The sequence below is a fragment of the Oncorhynchus tshawytscha genome, linkage group LG26, assembly GCF_018296145.1.
Source record: "Oncorhynchus tshawytscha isolate Ot180627B linkage group LG26, Otsh_v2.0, whole genome shotgun sequence".
Classification (NCBI taxonomy): Eukaryota; Metazoa; Chordata; class Actinopteri; order Salmoniformes; family Salmonidae; genus Oncorhynchus; species Oncorhynchus tshawytscha.
The window spans coordinates 28,211,655-28,236,428 of NC_056454.1; the positions used below are offsets into that span (position 1 = coordinate 28,211,655).

At 42.9% G+C, this 24,774-nt stretch overlaps 3 protein-coding genes and 1 long non-coding RNA gene across 5 annotated transcripts; 3 read left to right on the plus strand and 1 right to left on the minus strand.

Moving 5' to 3' along the window:
- Positions 1-1,730: 1,730 nt before the first annotated feature.
- LOC112225484 (potassium/sodium hyperpolarization-activated cyclic nucleotide-gated channel 1) lies at positions 1,731-7,504 on the plus strand. The gene is made up of 10 exons (XM_024389483.2): positions 1,731-2,052; positions 2,301-2,487; positions 3,204-3,308; positions 3,420-3,563; positions 3,761-3,922; positions 4,008-4,101; positions 4,226-4,353; positions 4,517-4,663; positions 6,378-6,615; positions 6,926-7,504. Exons 1-10 carry the CDS (start codon positions 1,868-1,870, stop codon positions 7,099-7,101), a joined length of 1,566 nt encoding a protein of 521 aa, XP_024245251.1. The 5' UTR covers positions 1,731-1,867; the 3' UTR covers positions 7,102-7,504.
- Positions 7,505-7,570: 66 nt separating this feature from the next.
- Positions 7,571-11,009, minus strand: LOC112225485. Its single transcript, XM_024389484.2, has 3 exons — positions 10,661-11,009; positions 10,001-10,514; positions 7,571-8,313 (listed from the first exon to the last, which is right to left on the minus strand). Exons 2-3 carry the CDS (start codon positions 10,445-10,447, stop codon positions 7,600-7,602), a joined length of 1,161 nt encoding a protein of 386 aa, XP_024245252.1. The 5' UTR covers positions 10,448-10,514; positions 10,661-11,009; the 3' UTR covers positions 7,571-7,599.
- A 1,597-nt stretch (positions 11,010-12,606) lies between these two features.
- LOC112224937 lies at positions 12,607-15,232 on the plus strand. The gene is made up of 4 exons (XR_002949511.2): positions 12,607-12,667; positions 13,534-14,231; positions 14,404-14,492; positions 14,628-15,232. It is a non-coding gene; the product is annotated as an uncharacterized LOC112224937 (long non-coding RNA).
- Positions 15,233-17,472: 2,240 nt separating this feature from the next.
- On the plus strand, positions 17,473-23,594 carry LOC112225486. 2 transcript variants are annotated; one of them, XM_024389485.2, is made up of 3 exons: positions 17,473-18,001; positions 18,214-19,049; positions 20,532-23,594. In XM_024389485.2, the coding sequence occupies exons 1-3, from the start codon at positions 17,665-17,667 to the stop codon at positions 21,015-21,017; spliced, it is 1,659 nt and encodes a 552-aa protein (XP_024245253.1). In that variant the 5' UTR covers positions 17,473-17,664; the 3' UTR covers positions 21,018-23,594. The 2 variants fall into 2 exon arrangements, with proteins under 2 accessions (XP_024245253.1, XP_024245255.1); XM_024389487.2 differs by having other exon boundaries at positions 20,535-23,594.
- The last annotated feature ends 1,180 nt before the right edge of the window (positions 23,595-24,774 follow it).

Genomic DNA, 24,774 nt, shown 5'->3' on the forward strand with positions numbered 1-24,774 from the left:
TCCATTTGCACAACAGCATGTGAAATTTATTGTCAATCAGTGTTGCTTCCTAAGTGGACAGTTTGATTTCACAGAAGTGTGATTGACTTGGAGTTACATTGTGTTGTTTAAGTGTTAAGTGTTCCCTTTATCTTTTTGAGCAGTGTATTTTACAGTTATAAGAAAGGTGAAATCTTATAGTAAGCTGTTTAAAATGAGATTTTTACTAATTTGATTGTTACTACTTAGAAAGCATTTCAGTGATTTAAAGCTACATTGAAAATATAGTTTACCAAGCTACCAATTACTTCACACTGGAAGAAGTTAAGCTAGAGCTACCCTATTAAAACATATTGTATAATTGACTTAACTAAACTTGCTTTGAAAAAGTAGTTCACTACATTGTGAAAAATTATCACATCTGAAATGTCATGGACTACAAATTGCAAGAACAGATCACTCTGGAGTCCGATGTGTAATTTAGCCTATTAAACACAAAGACTATGTTTCAAGTCAGAATTAGGCAGGTCTGATGCCAAAAAAAGGAAATCTTGCCTACTTTACCCATATTTTCTGTTCTTTAAAAAAAAGAAGTAATGTATAGTTCCAGTAGTTAGCTACACCACTACATGGTGTACACTACCAATGATTACATTTTGTTCAACTACCACCAAGCTACATCAAAATGTAATTAAATTACTAGTTGAACTGCATGTAGTTCTTTACCCCATCACTGTATGCTACAGTATATACATTTTTTTTTATAGGTGTCTAATCCCAATGTTGAGGCACACCTGTTAAAAAATGCATTCCAGGTGACTACCTCATGAAGCTGGTTGAGAGAATGCCAAGAGTGTGCAAAGCTGTTATCAAGGCAAAGGATGGCTACTTTGAAGAATCTCAAATATAACATGTACTTTGATTTGTTTAACACTTTTATGCTTACTCCATGATTCCATATGTCACTTATGCCTGGAGCCGGCACTGTGTATGGCAATAAAGTTCCCTTGTGTGTAACTCGATTCCCTCATTCCCATCTTACTGGAGGAGATGCTGGTGGGTAACAGATCAGACCAAAAGGAGAGTCGTTATTTTTCATAGTCAATGGTCAACTGTTACAATGACTAAACTTCTCATCCTGTGCCCTCCTAGTTGTCTAGTTCAGATGATAATAATTGTGATCTTCAAAACCAGCTATTGTATTTAGTATTCATGTCATCCAGACTCGTCTTTTGATTGGGCTTAATTCATGCTTGCATGGTGGAGATACTCAATATTTTATCAGCGGGGAGGGAGGGAGGGAGAGAGAGACATATTTCCCTCAGATTACTCAGACCCACAAAGAATTTGAAAACAAATCCAATGTTTATGAACTCCCATAGCTATTGAGTGAAATACCACAGTGTGCAATCCCAGCAGCAAGATGTGTGACCTGTTGCCACAAGAAAAGGGCAACCACTGAAGAACAAACCATTGTAAATACAACCAATATTTATTTACTTTCCCTTTTTGTACTTTAACTATTTGTACATCATTACAACGCTGCATATAGACACAATATGACATTTGAAATAATTGTATTATTTTGGAACTTTTGTAAGTGTAATGTTTTCTGTAAAAAAACATTTCACTTTTGTTTATCTATTTCACTTGCTTTGGCAATATAAACATATGTTTCCCATGGAGGGAGGGAGAGAGAGAGAGAGAGAGAGAGGTCTGGCATCCACTCTCCTCCCACTACACCACCTCAATAAGCCCCGGCCACAGGAGCTGTGATGGAAAATTACCCTGTGACCAAAAAGACTGAGTTAGACGCGACTCTTCAGCAGCCCAGGGAAGGATGGCCAGCTCGGTCGGCTGAACAGAGGAACTGTGTGCTCCTTCTGGGATGGAGAACTCCCAAGCCCCTGTCGGCAGACGCACAGCCAGCACCTGTGGTTGGAGAGGTGTCTTTCTGCCTCAGCTGAACAGGCAATCTCTATCTGTGTACGGTAGCGAGATAGCTGTGGAGAAGGAATGTATACGCCAGCTGCAGAGTGGAGTCTGGGTCATCCACCCATTCAGCCCCATAAGGTATTCTTCTCTAACTACTGTTTGTGCTGCCTTGGCATTTTGTCTGTCCTAGAACAACAAGTTAGACCTTGGGGATGTCTTGGCATTTTGTTTGCCTGTCAAAGCACAACACAGCAAAGTTTGCAAAGACAGCAAAGAGCTTAGGTATATGCCAAAGAAAACACGAAAGGGTGTTTCAAACAGTGTTTCTGAGAACTGCGTGTCTGCATGTCTTTAATATGCAAACCCTTTGTTATTGTGTCTTGTAGGAGTTACTACATCATGTGTATGGTTGCCATCACATTCCTGAATTTGATTGGGATCCCCATGGAGATAGCTTTCTTAGACGGGTACAGTGGAGTGGGCTGGGAAGGTTTCAATGTCTTCTCGGACACTTTGTTTCTGATGGATGTGGCTCTGAATTTTCGAATGGGTATCATCTCTGAGGACAGTGAGGTAACGTGGCTCTGACTTTACTGTATTTTCAGACCAGTCCCAATCTGTGATAGTTTTATAATCCCCTTCCACGAGCATGCAATCCCAATTTGCCCTATCTGTATTAGTTTCAATACACAGAAGGGGCCAGATTAACTGAACCCCTGGCGCATGTGCTAAGCCTGCAGCTGTTATTTGCAAGAGGGAATTTTCCAAATTTGGAAGATAAAGATTCTGAGAAGTAGATTCATTTACAGATAACTATTTATAGATTAGGTTTCCTTTTATCTTAAATTCTCTCATGAAAATAACAGGCACAAACTTTACCTAGGACCAAGATGCTTAGTAAATATGTCCTGAAGTGCACCGGTAATGAAACATAATTAAACATGGCTGTGGATCATTGTTATTTGATAAAAAGGAAATGGGCAAATAAGGGGGCTGATCAAGAACCAGTTAGTGCTTTATGCTGTTTCAGTTTCAGGTCAAGTTGGTTTAAAATATTAATGTGAAAGTTTGGCCAATTGACTACCCTGTCAAGTTTATATTAATGCACTTCTCTATTAATAGCTTATGACGTACATTCTGGATGGCATCACTGTCTCGTTTCATTTTGGCCAGAATCCCAAAACATTTAGCTTCCGTTGAATGGTTGAATGATTCATTTGTCTGAAGCATGCTGCCATTCATTAATATCAATCATCTGAACATCTACTGTCTGTTATTCAATTCCGCAGGTGGCTATCCTGGATATCAAAAAGATCAGTGTGATTTACCTAAAGAGTTGGTTCATACCAGATGTGATTGCAGCATTCCCAATTGGCTACATATTATTAATTGCGGTAATGATAAATCACTCCAACTGTTCCAGCATCATGCTGTTATACAGTAGTTCCAGTCTAATGTAAGATCATGGAATTAAAATATGTATTTGTGTATTTTTATTGTGACAGGAGTTACAATCCCACAGTGACACCTCCACCTCAGGTTCCAAAGCCAGTAGAATGGTCCGGATTCTCATGTTTGTCCGAATCATCAGCCTCGTCAGGCTCCTCAGAGTCTCCAGGCTTGTCCGCTTCTTCAACGAAGTTGAGAAGGTAAGTTCTGATATGTATGCTGCACATCCCCACAAAGTCAAACCTTGTACTACAAATACATTTGGCCAAGAAGCAATACAAACATGTACAGGGGTAGTGCTTTTGATTGGCATACACATCTAGGTTATCTTTGCAGTCCAATCAATATTTTTTGTGGCATCAGGTTTAATAATTTGCCTTTGTTTCTTTCCTGATAGGTTTCAAATGCCAACTTGGAGTATGTTCAACTGTTCTTCCGCATACTGTCTTTGTTTATGATGATGTTCCTGCTGTGCCACTGGAACGGCTGTATCCAGTACTTTGTCCCGATGCTGGAGGAGTTCCCATCAGACTGCTGGGTCAGACGAGAGAAACTGATGGTAAGCCCCACACATACTGAAATGTAGGTCTCAGCTGCATTGAAAAGGTTAATTCACCCTATATAAACAATGTGGTATTTTCCAGAATGCCACGGTTGGTGAGAAGTATTCCTTTGGAGTGTTTCGGGCTCTCTCTCATATGATCCAAATCTCCTATGGCTCTACGGAGTCACCAACAAGTAAGGACTGTTCATAATCTGGTGATATTCTATTAGACTGATGCTACTCCAAGACTGGAGTGCGTGGAGTTTAATAGCAAATTATTACACTGTATTTGTGTGTACTGGGTATTCTGATCCATAGATGAGGTGGAGCTGTGGGTGGTCATGACCAGTATGCTGTCTGGGGCTCTAATGTACACTGTACTGGTGGCCAACGCTGCTGCCATAATAACCAACGTAGACCAAGCAGCAAAGGCCTACAAGAACAAGGTATACTAAGTGTAATGGAGATTTAATGCCTGGGCTTTAGCTCATAAAGCTAACACAGATGACTCAGGTTCAAACTTGATCACATAAGAAAGGAACTCCATTGATATGTCACTTAACTGTAATGGCATGTCATTCAAAGGCCATAATGTCTGATAATCTACAGATGAATCATCTAGATGACTACATGACTTTCTTGAAGCTTCCGAATGACCTTCGGCTTCGCATCAACAAGTACTACGGGGCCCGCTATGGGGGGAGATGGTTTGACGAGAAGAATTTTCTAATTTCAGTCTCCTCAGCTTTGAGAGAGGTACTTCAGTCATATTCTATTCTATTTTATACAACTTCTCTGTATTCACTATGTCTTTAGGTCCCACTTTACATTAGGCAGACCTTATATAATAATGTACAAATGTAAAAAATATACTCTGAACAAAAATATAAACACAACATGTAAAGTTTTGATCCCATGTTTCACGAGCTGAAATAAAAGTCTCGGAAATGTTCCATATGCACAAAAAACATATTTCTCTCAAATTTTCTACACACATTTGTTTACATCCCGGTTATTGATCATTTCTCCTTTGCCAAGATAATCCATCCACCTGACAGGTGTGGCATATCAAGAAGCTGATTAAACAGCATGATCATTACACATGTGTACGTTGTGCTGGGGACAATAAAAGGCCACTATAAAATGTGAAGTTTTGTCGCACAACACAATGCCACAGATGTCTCAACTTGAGGGAGCGTGCAATTGGCATGCTGACTCCAGGAATGTCCACCAGAGCTGTAAGTCACCACCAACGTTGTTTTAGAGAATTTGACAGTACGCCCAACGGACTCACAACCACAGACCACTTGTAACCACGCCAGCCCTCGATCTCCACATCCAGCTTCTTTACCTGCGGGATCATCTGAGACCAGCCACCCAGACAGCTGGTGAAACTGTGGATTTGCACAACCAAAGAATTTCTGCACAAACTGTCAGAAACCATCTCAGGGAAGCACATCGGCGTGCTCATCGTCCTCATCAGGGTCTTGACCTGACTGCAGATCGGCATTGTAAGGGACTTCAGTTGGCAAATTCTCCCCTTCGATGGCTACTGACACGCTGGAGAAGTGTGCTCTTCATGTATTAATCCCGGTTTCAACTGTACCTGGTATGATGTCAGACAACGGTGTCGTGTGGGTGAGCGGTTTGCTGATGTCAATGTTGTGAACAGTGCCCCATGGTGGTGGTGGGGTTATGGTATGGGCAGGCATAAGCTACGGACAACGAACACAATTGCATTTTATCATTGGCAATTTGAATGCATCCCGAGGCCCCTTGTCATGCCATTCATCCACCACCATCACTTCATGTTTCGGCATGATAATGCACAGCCCCATATCGCAAGGATCTGTACACAATTCCTGGAAGCTAAAGCATTTCCCAGTTCTCCATGGTCTAAATTCTCACCAGACATGTCAACCATTGAGCGTGTTTGAGATGCTCTGGATCGCCGCGTACCACAGAGTGTTCCAGTTCCCACCAATATCCAGAAACTTCACACAGCCATTGAAGAGGAGTAGGACAATTCCACAGGCCACAATCAACAACCTGATCAACTCTATGCAAAAGAGATGTGTCGCACTGCATGAGGCAAATGGTGGTCACGCCAGATACGGACTGGTTTTCCGAACCACGCACCTACCTTTTTTTTAAGGTATCTGTGATCAACTGATGCATATCTGTATTCCCAGTGAAATCCATTGATTAGGGCCTAATTTATTGATTTATTTATTTCAATTGACTGATTACCTTATATGAACTGTAACTTAGTAAAATCTTGATGCATGTTGCGTTTATATTTTTGTTCGGTGAAAGTATAAGTACGTAACTACATGAAGTACATAGCTACATTCTATTTACCTGTGATTTCCTTATTATTACAGCTGTGTTTAATAGTGGAATCTGTCTGTCTAGTTGTGCAACTTTATTATGAAACAATCTGAAGAAAAGCTTTGTGTGTGTTATACAGGAGATTCTGACGGTGATGTGTTCGAGCCTGCTGAACAACGTACCCATGTTCCAGAACCGAGATGTCAACTTCCTGAACACCGTCCTCCTCCAGTTTCAGCACGAGGTCTTCCAGGAGGATGATGTCATCTTCCACCAGAACGCGCCCGGCGACCGCATGTTCTTCATCGAGCACGGCCAGGTCCTGGTGGAAACAGACTCCTTCCCGCAGGAGCTGGCTGACGGCGACTACTTTGGAGGTCAGGCTCACATTCGAGTAGCTCATTTCAGCATCATTCATTCATTTGTTCAGACTATCATTCTATTCAGGCCATCACACAAGAGATTGGGTAATCTTGAAATTCTGATAGTCAAACCTCATCCTTCATCCATTTCTTACATAATTGAAAAAGACCCAACCCCCAACACAAGTTATTCTTATTCTCCTGTTCTACATGGTTGTGCTGATTACATCCCTGGGACTATGCAGGATATGACAAGGAACAGTGGGCATATCTGATATGCATTTTAATAAATGTATATCGTGTTCTGTGCCTTACTGGTTTCCAGAGACCTGCCTCATGACCAAAGGAAAGCGCTTGGCCACGGTGCGAGCTCTGACCACGTGCCAGCTCTTCTCCCTATCCTCAGATCGCTTCCAGAGGGTTCTACAGAGCTTCCCTGACATAAGGAGGGACATGGAAAAGTATGCACAACAGGACAAGGAAGATGTGATACATCTCTAGTGCAGTGCGCCCATTTATGTGACCACTTATGTATAGTGTAGCTCAGACTTGGTACTGTGTAAACTGGTCTAAAATTGTATTATACTTTATGTATAAAGATTTTATGAATATTTATTTCTTCAACTTTAGCAAATCCACAATACATGTTCAGCTGTGCATCATACAACCCATAGTCTGGATTACTAATAGTTATACTCTAGATCTGGGTGGATTCCAAACACCACACAATATTGTTGCTTTAACTGAGAATGTATTTCAGGACAGGCAATGATTAAAATTGTTGTTTTGTTTTTCTAATCGTTTATTGTGAAGAAATGTCAGTTACATAAAACAAGGTCTATTTGGTTATGAAACAGCTGAAATAAAAAGGGGAAACATAGTTTCAGTTGACTGAACATCTGGAGGTTTTTTAAGTAGTGTATTCATTCATGTGTGCCCAGCCCCAGCAGATGCAGCAGCTGAACCTAAGCCTGCAAGACTAGCCAGCCCCCCTCTCTCTTATCCAAACACACACAAGGTGCCCGAGGCCAGCCTATGTTTGTACTCGTACAGGTAGTAGGAGGCTTGGGGGAAGTTACACTTCATCTCCATCTTCCCCGGCACCACGTGGACAGCCACCGCTGAGCCCAGCCCCTCCTGCAGCTTCTTCAGCATGCGAGAGGCCAGGTAGCGTCGGGCCTTCCCTGGGTCCTCCTCGATGGCAGCATACACCTCTGGAGGTGGGTTGGGGATCTTCCACTCCAGGTCCACGATCAGCTGGTGGATGTGGTTCTTGTCCAGCGAGGTGGGCGTGTCACGGTAGCAGGCCACCACATGAGGGCATGGTGCCTCAGATGACACGGACAGGAAGTGGTTGGGCTGTAGTGTGTTCCCCCGGCCCTCCCCCCCATCCTCCTCCAAGGGCCCCATGGCAGGGTGCACCATGACGGCCCAGCGCAGCCAGTCGTAGTTCTTCTCCAGGGTCTTTAGAATGCCGGCTGCCGCCTCCTCGGGAGCTGAACGGCTTTGCATGGCCTCCTGCAGCTGCTGACGCACGTCTTCCTCCGCCTGCTGTAGGAAGTAGCCCGAACAGCGACCCCCAGTGGTCTTCATCTTCCTGTAGAGGGCACCCATACGCTCAGACCAGGTCTTCATCAGCAGGGCCTGATCTCGGCCCGTAAGGAAGGCCTGGGTGAAGAGGCACAGCAGACCCGTGCCTAGGACAAAATTCACCTGCAAGAGGAAGGAAGAGAGGCTGATATAACAAAAACCCAAGTTCTCTGCTATGACTATGTGACTCATGTTCAGGAGATTAAATAATAGTAGTGTTGCCCCCCTTAGTTAACTGGTGGTCTACTTTACTGAACAGACTGCATCTTGAAGAATCAGCATTTGGAGAGGCATAGCATAGATCTATACACAGTGAGCTCCAAAAGTATTGGGACAGAGACATTTGTGTTGCTCTCTACTCTAGCACTTTGGATTTGACATCATACACTGACTGGGGTTAAAGTGCAGACTGACAGCTTTAATTTGAGGGTATTTTTATCCATATCGGTGAACCATTTAGAAATTACAGCACTTTTTGTACATAGTCACCCCATTTTAGGGGACCAAAGATATTGGGACAAATTCACTTGTGTATGAACTTTTCACTACTTTAAGTGTTTGATCCCATATTCAGAGACCGCAATGACCACTTCAAGCTTGTGACTCAATTTGTTGAACGCATTTGCAGTTTGATTTGATTGTGTTTCAGATGATTTTGTTCCCAATAGAAATTAATGGTAAATAATGTATTCTTCTTTACTTTTATTGTAAAGAAGAATACAATGTTTCTAAACACTTGTACATTCATGTGGATGCTACCATGATTACAGATAATTCTGAATGAATTTGTGAATAATGTTGAGTGAGAAAGTTAGATAAACACATCATTCCCACAAGACCTTTCACCATTACAATAAAATGGGAGGTTACACTGGGGGCGGGGGGGATATGATATTTTTGTGTCTAACTTTCTCACTCATCAATATTCACGATAATGTATATGATTGAAAAAAATCTGCTTCAACAGTAGGGGCTGGGACGATCCTTCAAGATCACACAGTGCCCAAAATAGCTTGTATTTAATCAGTCTCATACATTTTGCTGCAATGTTTGTGACTGATAAGTTATCCAAGGTTAACATAACAGATGTGTTTGTATTTCTCGCAAGGTGAAATAAGGTTGTCTCTCCACATACATTTTCTGCTCACTAGCAGAGGAATACATTTTTCAGTGTGACGTTCCAAGTGTTGGAAAAGATAGGGGTGAACTTTGTATATGCAACTGCATTACAATTATCACTATCTATTTTGAATAAAACACACAACCAGTAACTTTGACTATTTTAGTGTAAAATGTTTAGGGGTAAAATAATTTGGCTGAGTGCCAGATCTGGAAGTAGGCTACACTCTTAGAAAAAAAGGTGCCATCTAGAACCTAAAAGGGTTCTTCATCTGTCCCCATAGGAAAACCCTTTAAATAACCCTTTTTGGTTCCAGGTAGAACTCTTCAGTCCCATGTTGAACCCTTTACACAGAGGGTTCCACATGGAACCCAAAATAGTCCTACCTGGAACCAAAAATGGTTATCCTATGGGGACAGCCGAAGAACCCTTTTGGAACCCTTTTTTCTAAGAGTGTAGAAAAGCATTAGCTTCATGTCTATTTACAAACTGTTTTAGTCTGACAGTCAGATAAGGCATGGTGCCCAGGCAAGCAACTTTGTTCTTTGAACTTCATGGATCATTTTGGTAAACCAAAGAATGTGATTTACACATTAATTGGTTAGAGAAATTTAGAATGTAACATGATGACCTCTATTGCCTGTTGAGAATTGTGTGTTGATGGCTGACCACTCCCTGACCCCCACTGACCTTGACACAGAACTCCCTCATCTCCCAGCGTTTGGGCTTGCGGCTCTGGACCAGCTCTTCCAGCAGGGTCGGCTGGTCTGTCAGGACCGACACCCCCATCAGCCGGCTGTGGAGTGCCGTCAGCTGCCTCTCCAGCCGGTGCTCCTGAACATACTGGAGAAACACCTCTGTCTCCCGTTTCGTGAACTCAGACTGGGCCCTGACGACCGCGCCCAGCTGGTAATAGACCACGGCCAGGTCATCCTCCAGCCGATGGACCTCCTGGTCGGTCAGCAGGCCCGGCCCTGCAGCAGCCAGCTCCTGGTCTATGTAGTCCAGGTTCTTCCTGGCCAGGTCTGTCTCTTCAGCTGAGGCACTGCCACCCAGGTAGGTACAGATGCCCTCCACCAGAGTCCTCATGGTCTGCATGTAGCCCACCGGCTCCAGCACCTTGCCGAACATTGCCATCGCTACAACTAAATGGTTTTATTTACTAAATATCTGTTAAGTGTGAAATAGCTGGCTGATTCTGGTGCTGAGGAATCAAGAGAAATAGATCTAATTATAGGCCAATATGCCAGTGTAGTCAATACAGAAGGCCAATATCTACCAACCATAATCTTCTGTAAATACTTATGCTATTCAGATTATAGAAAGTTTACATGTTACTCCATTACTCACCAGTCAGAATGTTTCTTCGTCAGGTCTGTGGTGACCTTCACCGTTTCCTCAGTATTTATACACTCTCCAGCATAATCAGCGATCTGATAAGGTTCCTCCACCTCCTAGCTCTATTAATCGTCCTCATGCTAAAGAGGGTTATAAGTAAAGGAAGTGAGCTTATTGCAAATGAATAGATGGATAGACTTTTTTGTCATGAATGTTACAAATGTTCATATTGAAGTGTGTTATGAACTCTTGCCTTTGATGTTTTTCTTCATGATGATAGTCAGTCCACCACAGAATTCTTCAAAAAGTATCTTGCTCATTTCTCACTGTCTTTTTACTGTTGTTTTTATTTCTTTACTTATTGTTCACCTAATACCTTTTTTGCACTATTGGTTAGAGCCTGTAAGTAAGCATTTCACTGTAAGGTCTACTACACCTGTTGTATTCGGCGCACGTGACAAATAAACGTTGATTTGATTCTCTAACTAAATGTATTTAATCGTGAAGCCGGTAGGTGGCAGTTTTGCATTTAACTCAAGATCCATTCTCTTCTTCGGTGGTGAAAGTCCTGAATAGTAAATACTAAAACTATTTCCGGATGTGGCGCCAAATTCCTGTGCCAAATTGTATGAATTTAAACAGACAGCGAAAGTTGTTTAAATTGCAGTTCAAGATAACGATACTACTTTTAGAAACACAAATTGCCTCGTCGGCACTTTTTTCGCTGCGAAACCTAGCGGTGAAGATTGAAACTGCCGGTCTTTAGCAAGCACACCACAACTAAGACGAAGAATGTATGAAACATACTTCCACCAGAGATACAGTAGCTATGTAATGACGAGATTGGTCTCTGATAAGCAGGCGGTCTGCCAAAAGACCTTTGAAACTAGATGTAATTTATATGAATGTTCCACTGGTTAGACGTGAGGCCAAATGTCGGATCAGAACCATTTTGATAGGTGTATGGCAGAAGAAGAGTCAGTCCACCTCTACCGTATTGTCACTTTGTTGTGTAACGTGCTGTAAAACTGTTTCAGATCATAGCACTGAGGGTGCAGTGCAAGTTCTGCATGAGCTGCACTCGGAGGTCAGCGGCCTCAATGTAACCCTCAATGTGGTACATGATGAGCTGCTTGTAGTTAATAATAACCATGTGACTCATTAGTATACATATTTAGAGAATGATTTACATAACTGGCTTGTTGTGAAGGAGCAGCTAATGCGCCAACAGGCAGGTAGCCTAGAGCGTTGGTCTTGTAACCGGAAGGTTGCAAGTTCGAATCCCCGAACTGACCAGGTAAAAATCTGTCGAACAAGGCAGTTAGCCCACTGTTCCTAGTGTAGCCGATGTGAAATGGCTATCAAGTTAACGGTGGTGCGGGGCTGAAAGCGTTTCAATCGTTGACGTCACTCGCTGAGACCTGAAGTAGTTGTTCCCCTTGCTCTGCAAGGGCCGCGGCTTTTGTGGCGCGATGGGTAAATATGCTTCAGGGGTGTCAGTTGTCTGTGTGTGCAGAGGGTCTCTGGTTCGAGCCCGGGGCGACGAAAGCTGTACTGTTACATTGATGCTGTTGACCCGGATCACTGGTTGCTGCGGAAAAAGAGGTCAAAAGTGTGACTCCGACTAGACCAACAATACCATCAGCACCACTCTCACTCAACCTTTCAGGTTATGTCGTTTTACTGTGGATATAGATACTTTTGTACATGTTTCCTCCAGCATCTTCACAATGTCCTTTGCTGTTGTTATGGGACTGATTTGCACTTTTCGCACCAAAGTACGTTCATCTCTAGGAGACAGAACGCGTCTCCTTCCTGAGCGGTATGACGGCTGCGTGGTCCCATGGTGTTTATACTTGCTACTATTGTTTGTACAGATGAACGTGGTACCTTCAGGCGTTTGGAAATTGCTCCCATGGATGAACCAGACTTGTGGAGGTCTCCAATTTTTTTCTGAGGTCTTGGTTGATTTCTTTTGATTTTCCCATGATGTCAAGCAAAGAGGAACTGAGTTTGAAGGTAGGCTTTGAAATACATCTACAGGAACACCTCCAATTGACTCAAATTATGTCAATTAGCCTATCAGAAGCTTATATAGCCATGACATCATTTTCTGGAATTTCCCAAGCTGTTTAAAAGCACAGTCAATTTAATGTATGTAAACTTCTGACCCTCTGGAATTCTGAAATAATCTGTCTGTAAACAATTGTTGGAAAAAATTACTTGTCATGCGCAAAGTAGATGTCCTAATCAACTTGCCAAAACTATAGTTTGTTAAACAAGAAATTTGTGGAGTGGTTGAAAAACGAGTTTTCATGACTCCAACCTAAGTGCATGTAAACTTCCGACTTCAACTGTATATAAGGACTCCCGCATCACTGTAGTCGGCTGCTACAGACCGGCTTCGGGAGACGCACTAAACTCTCTAAACCTACAGAAGCTAAATGACTCTGAATTCATTATTTTATGAGATTTGAACTGAGACATGCTTACGTCTGTATCGGACTCTTTTAAAGTACTGTGACTCTCGCACAATTAATTAATGCTCCTACAAGACCGAATCCCAGAGCACCTGAAAAATCAACACTATTGGCCATTCTAACGAATACCCCTCACAAATACACATTGACTGGGATATTCTGTAATGATGTGAGTGATCGCTATGCAAAAGCTTGTGTTAGAAATACATAAACTACCAAAGCCAAACCCTGTTATATTTTTAAAATACATTTCAGACTGTTTGATGAGCAAGCGTTCTTACTCTATCAATACTATGGTGCAGATCATGTAAGTCTGACTCCTGATGTTGACACTGCCTGGGACTATTTTTGTGACATTTTTGTCTGTTTGTGATAAGCATGTGAATACATTTTATTTCCCCCCAGGTCTGAAGATCAAAGCCCATCCACGTCCCCTTTTCTGAAGGGAGAGAGTGACCCAAGCCGCACTGAGGTCCCAGTATTTGAGATCCCGTACATCAACAGGCTCCTTAGCAACAGAAAGATGTGTATTACTGTCAGTCTGTCAACATGTCTGTTTATTTATGTATTTATGGAGGCATGGACCATAGACATAACTACAAATTGCACTCAAATATAGTGAGTAACTGTCATGTTGCAGGGTGAGACACACACAGGCAGATGAAGAACAAGATCACTTGGAACTTCCAACCTCCAATAGAGGCGCCAATCAAGCCTGGTTATATAATGTGCCAGAGATCTCAATCATTGGATGTACAGTGGAAAAAATCTACACCAGAGATGCCAAGCATAGAGTCCTTTCTGGGCAACTTTGCCCTTTGTAAGCTGAAACTGCTATAAAGTCACTTGAGTGCTTACTTATAGTAATAGTTAAGTTGGAGTATCTATTTTGCCTCGCTGTCCCTTCTCTCCCTGACTGTAGAGGGGTGGTGGTGGAGCCCATGGGGAGTAGAGCATGGGGCAGGAAAGCCCCCTCTCAATGCAGGAGCCGGACGGTTCCACCCAGGCATCCAACATGGGTACCCTGCGGGTGAGGGGATTACCCCGAGCCATTCGGTCCCGAGATGCCGGACCTAAGCTCTGTCACACAGGACCTCTTTAAGGTGATTGCACTGGAGACTTGTGGAGTAGAAGATGTGGGAACTGCCTTTCCTGTGCACAGATAGGGGTGCAAGGGCTTCAGTGTCTGTACTACCAAGTGGGCTTTTAGAGAGATGTTATTTTACCTTCGGTGCTGACTGGTTCTGATGATGGGTTTTGTCTTTCATCTCACAGCTCATTTCCCAGAGCAAGAAACTCCCCACAGCATTAGTTCAGCCACACTACATACCTTCAATCCTCCACACAGCAACAGGGAAGAACAGGTCAACTCTTTTAATGCCAACAAGAAAGTAGAATAGGTTTATTAATAACATATCCTAACAAGAGTTACACCATTACCAATTCCAATAGATTTACTTACTAGTCAAACCTCTGCTCTCTTTTTGTCATTAATCCAGGGCACATATCTTCCCTCCAGGGCGGTGTCAGTCTCCTCTCAGGGCTGTGTCAGGCCATGGTGTCAGAAAGTCTTCCCTCCAGGGCGGTGTCTGGCCATGGTGTCAGAAAGTCTTCCCTCCAGGGCGGTGTCTGGCCATGGTGTCAGAAAGTATTCCAAGCTACGTGAGACAGATTCCTCTGTCCAGCCTCAACCAGGCCATTCAGAAAATCAACAGTGCCACAGAAATGTATTTTGGGACTCTGTTGCCTCAGGTGGTCATGCAGGGTTTCTGATGGAGGAGCTGAAGAGGATCACGGGGGTGGGCTCAAAGCCCCCATGTACTTTATGTGTCTGACTGAGCTGAAGAGGCTGTAGCATGTGCAGGGAGTAGGTACCAGCGCCATGTATAAAATCCTGTCACGGACGCATACCTGATCGGAATTAAAATGACATTCCCCACCTTCTTAAACATCCCAAATGACTCGACACTACTGAGTGAGGTCCCATTTACTGACCATCATTTGAGTAGGCCTTGACTTTTTGTTGTTACATTACAGCCTTATTATAAAATGTATTAAATTATTTGTTTTCCTCATCAACACACAATACCCCACAATGACAAAGCGAAAACAGGTTAAAATAAAACACTGAAATACCTTCTTTACATAAATATTCAGACCCTTTACTCAGTACTTTGTTGAAACACCTTTGGCAGCGATTACAGCCTCGAGTCTTCTTAGTTATGACGCTTCAAGCTTGGTACACCTGTATTTGGGGAGTTAATTTTATTCTTCTCTATAGATCCTCTCAAGCTCTGTCAGGTTGGATATGGAGCATCGCTGCACAGCTATTTTCAGGTCTCAACAGAGAAGTCAGGGCTCTGGCTGGGCCACTAAAGGACATTCAGAAGCTTGTCCTGAAGCCACTCGTGCGTTGTCTTGGCTGTGTGCTTAGGGTCGTTGTCCTGTTGGAAGGTGAACCTTCGCCCCAGTCTGAGAACCTGCCCCAGAGTGCTCAGGACTTCATCAAGGATCTCTCTGCTCCATTCATTCTTTCCCTCAATCCTGACTAGTCTCCCAGTCCCTGCTGCTGAAAACACCCCCATAGCATGATGCTGCCACCACCATGCTTCACTGTAGGGATGGCGCCAGGTTTCCTCCAGACATGACACTTGGCATTCAGGCCAAAGAGTTCAATCTTGGTTTCATCAGACCAGAAAATCTTGTTTCTCATAGTCTGAGTCCTTCAGGTGCCAAAAGTCCAAGCTGGCCATCATGTGCCTTTTACTGAGGAGTGTCTTCCGTCTGGCCACTACCATAAAGGCCTGATTGGCGGAGAGCTGTAGCGATGTTGGTCCTTCTGGAAGGTTCTCCCATCTGTCAGCATTACCATCAGGTTCTTGGTCACCTCCCTGACCAAGGCCCTTCTCCCCCGATTGCTCAGTTTGGCTGGGCGGCCACCTCTAGGGAGAGTCTTGGTGGTTCCAAACTTCCTCCATTTAAGAATGATGGAGGCCACTGTTCTTGGGGACCTTCAATGCTGCAAAGATTTTTTGGTAACTCTCCCCAGATCTGGCAACTTTCATAAATTACGTGCATTACCACCACTGTTTGAGTGATGCCTGCCACTAGGTGGTGAATACTCTCAGTAGAAGTGGACACGTCTGTAGGCAATTTTTTTTACACACATTGATTCTGACAAAATCATCAGAACTCCAATACATGCAAGCCTGCCGCTGCCTACAAAGCCGCAGGCATTTCTTTATGCCTCCCACTGTTTGAAAAAGTCACGGGTGGCCAATCTTCCACCTAGCCCCTTCTTTTTAATGGTATCTGTTGCTTTTATACATGTCTTACTCTCGCTCAAAAGACTCGTGGCTTATTTTTTTTAATTGGCATGTTTCGTTTCTAAATGTCTGCGCAAGACTGAAGGTTTCACCCACGAGAGAGTAACGGTTAAGGTGATTGGATGTTCATTATTTGACTAGGCTACCTGTATTTGACAGTGTTGTTATTTCACTGAACACTAGATGGTTTAATTTTATTTTTGGCAGTGAAACATGGCTAGTCAGGTGACAAAAAACCCTCACCCAAATGTATAGCCCCCTTGGAAAATATAAATGGACTGTTTGAAAATGTGAAGAAACATTTTTTGAAAAAAATGTAATAAAATTATTTTTTTTAAAGAAAAGTGAATCACATTTTTATTTGGCGTACCCGTGGGGGAGGATGTCTTCCTTAATTGACCCCCCATAAATGTAACGGACATATACCAGGACCTGTGTCAGGCCCACCACATCTGTTGACTCATCCAGATGTACCACATAGAATTCACTGGCTTCGCGTACCACAGTTTGGGAATACCTGGTCTAGCTATCAGAACAGCATGGCATGAGTGCCTCAAAACCAATAATGTATATAAACCATGGATTGCTGATGCTATGTATTGGCCATCGAGAGGCCATATTGTCACTCCCCAGTGGGAGCAGTCCTCCATAGGGATTAATGGAATTCTACAGTATTTCAATTGTTTTAAGTACAATTACATGTATCTTTGTTATAGTGGGGACAGTAAGTAATAAAACGTATACTTTAAGGAACATTTTATATATTTAGATGGTTTTGTTTACCATGTTAAATGATGCATTTGGGTGTCTAATATAATAAATGTGGCAAAAACGAATGTACGCATGAATAAATCAATTTCTATAGATTCCAAAATATGTTTTACAATTGTGGGGGAGCACCAAGATGGTGGCACCGTGGCTTCAATTTAGCGGCCCCTATCGGTATTCTAGTGTATATAAACCACTGCTCAAAACCTAGCTAACCAGCCAGCTAGCTGTAGCTAGCGTTCCGATCTAACATTATCCAAATGCAGTTGGTTAGCTAGTAGCTACGTTCTCTCTGTCAACAGGTTTTTCAGGTTCTTTTTTAAGTCCTTATTGTGTTACTCTTGATTCCACAGCCATGCTTGACAGCGTTTGATAATTTAGCTAAATTGTAAGTGGAACTTTCAACGAGTAGCAGCAGAAAATAAATACTAGTCGCGTGCTGATGACGTTGGAGAAACTGTATAAAACAGAGTCTCCTCGACGAATCACGCCACTGGAAAATTACAACGAGGCCACAAAAAGCCCCTTTACTAATTTGCCAACAGCCACCATTTTGGGAGTCAGAATTGTATTGGAAAACCACCACCCTTTGGGCCTTATTATGGTACACACGTGCGTGGTGGCTGGCTGTCGGAATAGGAGAATACCAGGCACATCATTGTCTTTTTACCGTTTCCCACGCGATCCCGACAGAAAGCAGCGTTGGATAGCTGCTGTGAACCGAGAAGGCTGGCTGCCAAACGACGGGAGCAGGTTGTGTAGTACTCATTTCATCTCAGGTGCGCAGCCAACGTTGTCAATAAAACAGTCCATAAATGAGCAATGTGCCATTCAATTCACTTTTGAAGTATTCCCAACCAGCACCTGACCACCATATTAAGCGTTACTGCTATTCTTTACTTTTTTTTACTAGAAATCACTGCAGCTGTATGTTCTAATGTGATTGTGCATGATGCCTCACTAAAGTTTCTCCCTTTTTCTTCAACTCCAGGTAAACAGGTGAAGAATCCACGCTCGCCGGACTATGTTCCCTCTGTATTTACATCAGCTCCCCTATCCCCGGAGTCAGAAATTAAGGAAGAGACTGCTGCCTTTGAAATCTCAGACAAGCAGGAAGCCCAAGTGGAGGCTGCCAACGCCTTGCTCTTCCTGCAGGGCCAGGGCAGGTCTGTGGTCTACCAGAGGCCGAGCCAGGTGGACCATGACGTGGCCCAGAGTGCATCCTCATCCTCTACCAGTGACAATGGTGATGAATCTGAACCGGTGTCAAGCGACAGCAAAGACAGGGGAGGGAAGCCCGGCAAAAGGTCAGCCGCAGAGCCCGACAACTATGAGGATGTGCTGAAGATCTTGAAGAAGGAGAACCGGGCTCTCCGGGAGTCTGTGGATAAAATGTCACTCTCAGAGACCTCATTCCGGAATGACCCAGAGAAGGTCAGGTTTTACACTGGCTTGCCCAACTACTTTGTATTTGAGACAGTCATGTGGCTCCTCGCACCACACATGAACGGGACCAAGAACATGGTCAAGCTCTCCATGTTTCAGCAGCTGCTGCTGACACTAATGCGTCTCCGGCTTGACCTCAAGAACCAGGACTTGGCCTACCGCTTCGGCGTGAAGGTTGGCACAGTGACCAGGACAGTGCTCAGAATGGTTAACGTCATGTCCACCACGCTGGTACCCACGGCTGTCTTCTGGCCCTCCAGGGCTGAGCTCCGCAAGAACCTCCCGGCAGCTCTCCACTCGACGTACCCTGACTGTGCCGTGATCATAGACTGCTTCAGGGTGACCCTGGAGAAACCCGGGTCAGAAGTAAACTTGTTGTGTGTGAGTATCTGTCCGGTCTAATTTGGTATATACGATATATGCTGTGGTAAATATATGCTGTTATACAGTACCAGTCAGTACCAGTACACACCTACTCATTCAATTTTTTTTAAAGTTATTTTTTACTATTTTCTTAATTGTAGCATAATAGTGAAGGCAAACTATGAAATGAAACATATGGAATCATGTATTAACCATTTTATATTTGAGATTCTTCAAAGTAGCCACACTTTGCCTTGGTAGCGTTGCACACCCTTGGCATTCTCTCAACCAGCTTCATGAGGTAGTCACCTGGAATGCATTTCAATTAACAGGTGTGGAATTTCTTTCCTTAATGCGTTTGAGCCAATCAGTTGTGTAGTAACAAGGTAGGGGTGGTATACAGAAGATGGCCCTAATTGGTAAAAGACCAAGTACATATTATGGCAAGAACAGCTCAAATAAGCAAAGAGACAGTCCATCATTACTTTAAGTCATGAAGGTCAGTCAGTCTGGAAATTTTCAATAACTTTCAAAGTTGCAAGTGCTATGATGAAAGTGCTATGCTCTCATGAGGACTGCCACAGGAAAGGAAGAGTCAGAGTTACCTCTGCTGCAGAGGATAAGTTCATTAGAGTTACCAGACTCAGACATTGCAGCCCAAATAAATGATCGAGTTCAAGTAACAGACACATCTCAACATCGACTGTTCAGATGAGACTGCGTGAATCAGGCCTTCGTGATTGAAATGCTGCAAAGAAACCACGAGCAATGGACATTAGAGTCAAACATTTTGATTTTTGCTTCCAACCGCAGTGTCTTTGTGAGACACAGAGTAGGTGAAAGATGATCTCTGCATGTGTGGTTCCCACCATGAAGCATGGGGGTGCTTTGCTGGTGACACTGTCTGTGATTTATTTAGAATTCAAGGCACACTTAACCAGCATGGCTACCACAGCATTCTGCAGCGAAACGCCATCTCATCTAGTTTGCGCTTAGTGGGACTGTAATTCAACAGGACAATGACCCAAAACACACATCCAGACTGTGTAAAGGCTATTTGACCAAGATGGAGTGCTGCATCAGATGACCTGGCGTCCACAATCATCCGACCTCAACCCAATTGAGATGGTTTGGGATGAGTTGGACCACAGAGTGAAGGAAAAGCAGCCAAGTGCTCAGCATATGTGGGAAGTCCTTCAAGACTGTTGGAAAAGCATTCCAGGTGAAGCTGAAGAGTGTGCAAACGCTGTCATCACGGCAAAGGGTGGCTACTTTGAAGAAATGTAAATATAAAATATATTTAGATTTGTTAAACATTTTTTGGGTTACTACATGACTCCATATGTGTTATTTTACATGTCTTCACTATTATTCTACAATGTAGAAAATAGTACAAATAAAGAAAAACCCTTGAATAAATAGGTGTCCAACCCTTTGACTGGTACTGCCTGTCATAATTTAAACCCAGAAACAATTGCTCCTTGAATTTACTTGAACCAGCAGGGGGCGTCAGCAGGGAGCAACACTCTGAAATACATGATAGGCATGGCCCCGCAGGGCGTGGTCACTTTCGTCTCCAGGGGGTCGCCGGGGAGTGTCAGCGACAAGAGCCTGGCAGAGGGGTGTGGCTTCCTGGACAAGCTCCTTCCAGGAGACGTGGTCCTGGCCGATAAGGATTTGGACATTGGTGAGTCGGTGGCGGCACATGGTGCCCTGCTGAAAATCACTGGCTGCGATGGCGGAGAGGGTTCTGAAGGGAGCGAAGATGTCTCGCTGACAGACATTTCCCCAGAGAGGCTGAGTGTGCGGAGGCATGTGGAGAGGGTTGTGTCCATGGTGAAACTAAGGTACTCCATGCTGACTGGTCCAGTGGAGGTCCCCTTCACGGCCGCTGAGCGGTCATCCAACATTTTCACTTTTGATAAGATTGTGCAGGTTGCCTGTGCCTTAAACAACCTGTGTATATCTGCTGCACCCCTAGAGTGACTCACACTAGTGCTGCTCCATACGAGCATTGATAGCCACTTTAATGCTTGAACACTTAAAGAATCTATATTTTGGATGTAAATGGCATGTTGAGAAGTGCCCAGACACATTTCTTGCAAAACGTACCCCAACCAGCGATAGACGTTCTCATGCTCATTCTGCAGTGCCAGTGCGTGAAAAGAAAACATGAACAAAAGCCCCAAAATCACCCAAATATGTCCTTTTACTTGTAATTTATGTACTTCAGAACTTTATCCGCAACGTTTAATTCCGTTTTGTACGGCACAAGAGATACTTCTGTGTGTGCATGTGATGGCTAACATGGAGCAGCCAGATGGATAGGTTTACCACATCCTATGGAATACAACGTTGTGGTTCAAGTTTGAAATGACACAATTGCATGTGTACAACATCTAAAGACCTGCATCTGAATGCATTTGTTGCTTTTATCCACACACTGGCACTGCAGAACGAATATGAGGTAGGTTATCACTGGTTGGGGTAAGGTCCTCAAAAACAAGTGTCTGGGCATTTGGCCAAATGCATCCAAAATATAGATTTAGTTTAAAAAAAGTGAACTTTTTCTTCAAACATCCTAGCTCCATTCTACAATTCCACTCGTAGATGCTGAAGAGGGGAACTTTTTATTTGTATTTTTTTCAACAGATAACTTTCAGAGGGATATTTGATGGATCCATTTATCACAATATTTTCACTGTATTACTATTTTTGCCCCTCTGGATGTAACTGAGTGAGAATTTGAATTACTGAGATCATCAGCATTTTTAAAATGTGGATATATTTCAGAAGGACATTCCAACAGTTTCAAGTATTCTATGATTGAATGTACATTGTGGTTTTCGACCATTACTTGGTTCTCAGAGACATTTGCGTGACTTACAATGGATCTAACAGTAGCCTACCGTTTTCCTCAGGTGTTAGTGCTTTAGTTTGAAATGCTGGTACTGCTGTAACAAAACATATGTTTTTACATGACACAATGCCTTCCATGTCATATGAATAACCACGTTTCCATCCACAGTTTTTATGAGAGTAAAGTCATACTGTCTAAAAAAAGTAATGGCAGTTTTGATGGAAACGGGTAGTTTCGGTACAATTTTATAAATGCTGACAGATAATTTGTTAGTTCGACATGGTGGGATCTTTTAGTGTCGGTAAAATTAATTATGTGACAAATGGCGGCGGAAACGCCTTTATGCTCAAATATTGATATAATAAATATCAAATTGAAGTAAATTTGGAGTCACGTGGTGAAATGGTGTGTGGTCCTCCCACTACGATTCGGGAAACCATGCCGTTTATTAGGATACAGATTAAATAAATTATTAACTTCACAGGGTAGTGGAAGTGCACTGTGATCTTGATGCTCCTTTCCAATAAATATCGAGTCTTATTCTGGTGACATGATAATCGATGCTTGACTGCCGTTTGACAAATATATTTTTCTCGCTCTTATCCTTAATAATCTCATCACAGCCTACCCACACTTTATCTGCGAGCTGTTGTCTAGAGCGCACGTGTCAAGGCCAGAATAGGCACATTTGCTATTTAAAGCACACAACTTTTGCCAGAGTTGACAATGCGATGGAAACATATTGAACTTTAGATTTGTATTCAGTACATGAAAACATAAGCGAAAAAGTACATTTTGTGTGTACATCACGCACTGATTTTTATCCGAAAAAAGTAAATTTGGTGGGAAAATTTGTATATTTTAGTTATGCAGATTCTAGAGTATTCGTATGAAAATCTGTCGCCAATTGGATAGAAATATAGATAATGTCAATAACTGTCCTCAAAAAGCACTAATGTAGGCTAAAACTTTTTGTCACTTTTATGTTGTGGTTTATGCATTCTCTGAGCATGAGTTAAGTGTGTTTCTTCTTTTTTCACGTCCGGTTTGTTCATGTTAATAGTGCTGACGGATGTCAGTCTGCAAGGACAGTCTGTGTATGATCTTTGGTTCTGTTGATTGAGAGGTGCTGGGAATTTAATGATGCAGTTTAGGTGCCTCTTTGTAGAATCTGAGAGTTAAATACTTTTTCACTTCTATCTAACATGTAGGCTCAGCATTCCCGAACAGTCCCATTACATCAGAATGTTGAACAAACTTAATTTAAATTTACTTTACGTGTGTCTAAGGTAATCTGATACAAAATCCAGAGGGAAGTGTTATAAACCCGACCTTCAGTACGCTGGTCTGTATATCGTTTGAATTTTTAATACCGATGCAATTCGCATGTGACAAACGTTTGGACAATATGGTGGCGAACACTTACCGCAGATTGCGAAGAAACGTGCTTCGGACTCCTACATTTGGTTACAGTAGGCTATTGTTTACATATTGTGCATCACATGCAATGCGTCAAGAGAGAGAAAATAATAAAAAGTCGCGTAAATAACACTACTGTGGATACCCTACCACCACCTCTCTGACTCCCAAAATACGCTAAAACGGATGCGCGCACATACACCACCTCATTGCGGAGTCCTACTAGGAAGACTACATTTTTATTTATTTTACCTTTTATTTAACCAGGTAGGCAAGTTGAGAACAAGTTCTCATTTACAATTGTGACCTGGCCAAGATAAAGCAAAGCAGTTCGACAGATACAACGACACAGAGTTACACATGGAGTAAAACAAACATACAGTCAATAATACAGTATAAACAAGTCTATATACAATGTGAGCAAATGAGGTGAGAAGGGAGGTAAAGGCAAAAAAGGCCATGGTGGCAAAGTAAATACAATATAGCAAGTAAAACACTGGAATGGTAGTTTTGCAATGGAAGAATGTGCAAAGTAGAAATAAAAATAATGGGGTGCAAAGGAGCAAAATAAATAAATACATTTAATACAGTTGGGAAAGAGGTAGTTGTTTGGGCTAAATTATAGGTGGGCTATGTACAGGTGCAGTCATCTGTGAGCTGCTCTGACAGTTGGTGCTTAAAGCTAGTGAGGGAGATAAGTGTTTCCAGTTTCAGAGATTTTTGTAGTTCGTTCCAGTCATTGGCAGCAGAGAACTGGAAGGAGAGGCAGCCAAAGAAAGAATTGGTTTTGGGGGTGACTAGAGAGATATACCTGCTGGAGTGTGCTACAGGTGGGAGATGCTATGGTGACCAGCGAGCTGAGATAAGGGGCGACTTTACCTAGCAGGGTCTTGTAGATGACATGGAGCCAGTGGGTTTGGCGACGAGTGTGAAGCGAGGGCCAGTCAACGAGAGCGTACAGGTCGCAATGGTGGGTAGTATATGGGGCTTTGGTGACAAAACGATTGCACTGTGATAGACTGCATCCAATTTGTTGAGTAGGGTATTGGAGGCTATTTTGTAAATGACATCGCCAAAGTCGAGGATTGGTAGGATGGTCAGTTTTACACGGGTATGTTTGGCAGCATGAGTGAAGGATGCTTTGTTGCGAAATAGGGAGCCAATTCTAGATTTAACTTTGGATTGGAGATGTTTTGATATGGGTCTGGAAGGAGAGTTTACAGTCTAACCAGACACCTAAGTATTTGTAGTTGTCCACGTATTCTAAGTCAGAGCCGTCCAGAGTAGTGATGTTGGACAGGCGGGTAGGTGCAGGTAGCGATCGGTTGAAGAGCAGGCATTTAGTTTTACTTGTATTTAAGAGCAATTGGAGGCCAAGGAAGGAGAGTTGTATGGCATTGAAGCTTGCCTGGAGGGTTGTTAAGTGTCCAAAGAAGGGCCGGAAGTATACAGAATGGTGTCGTC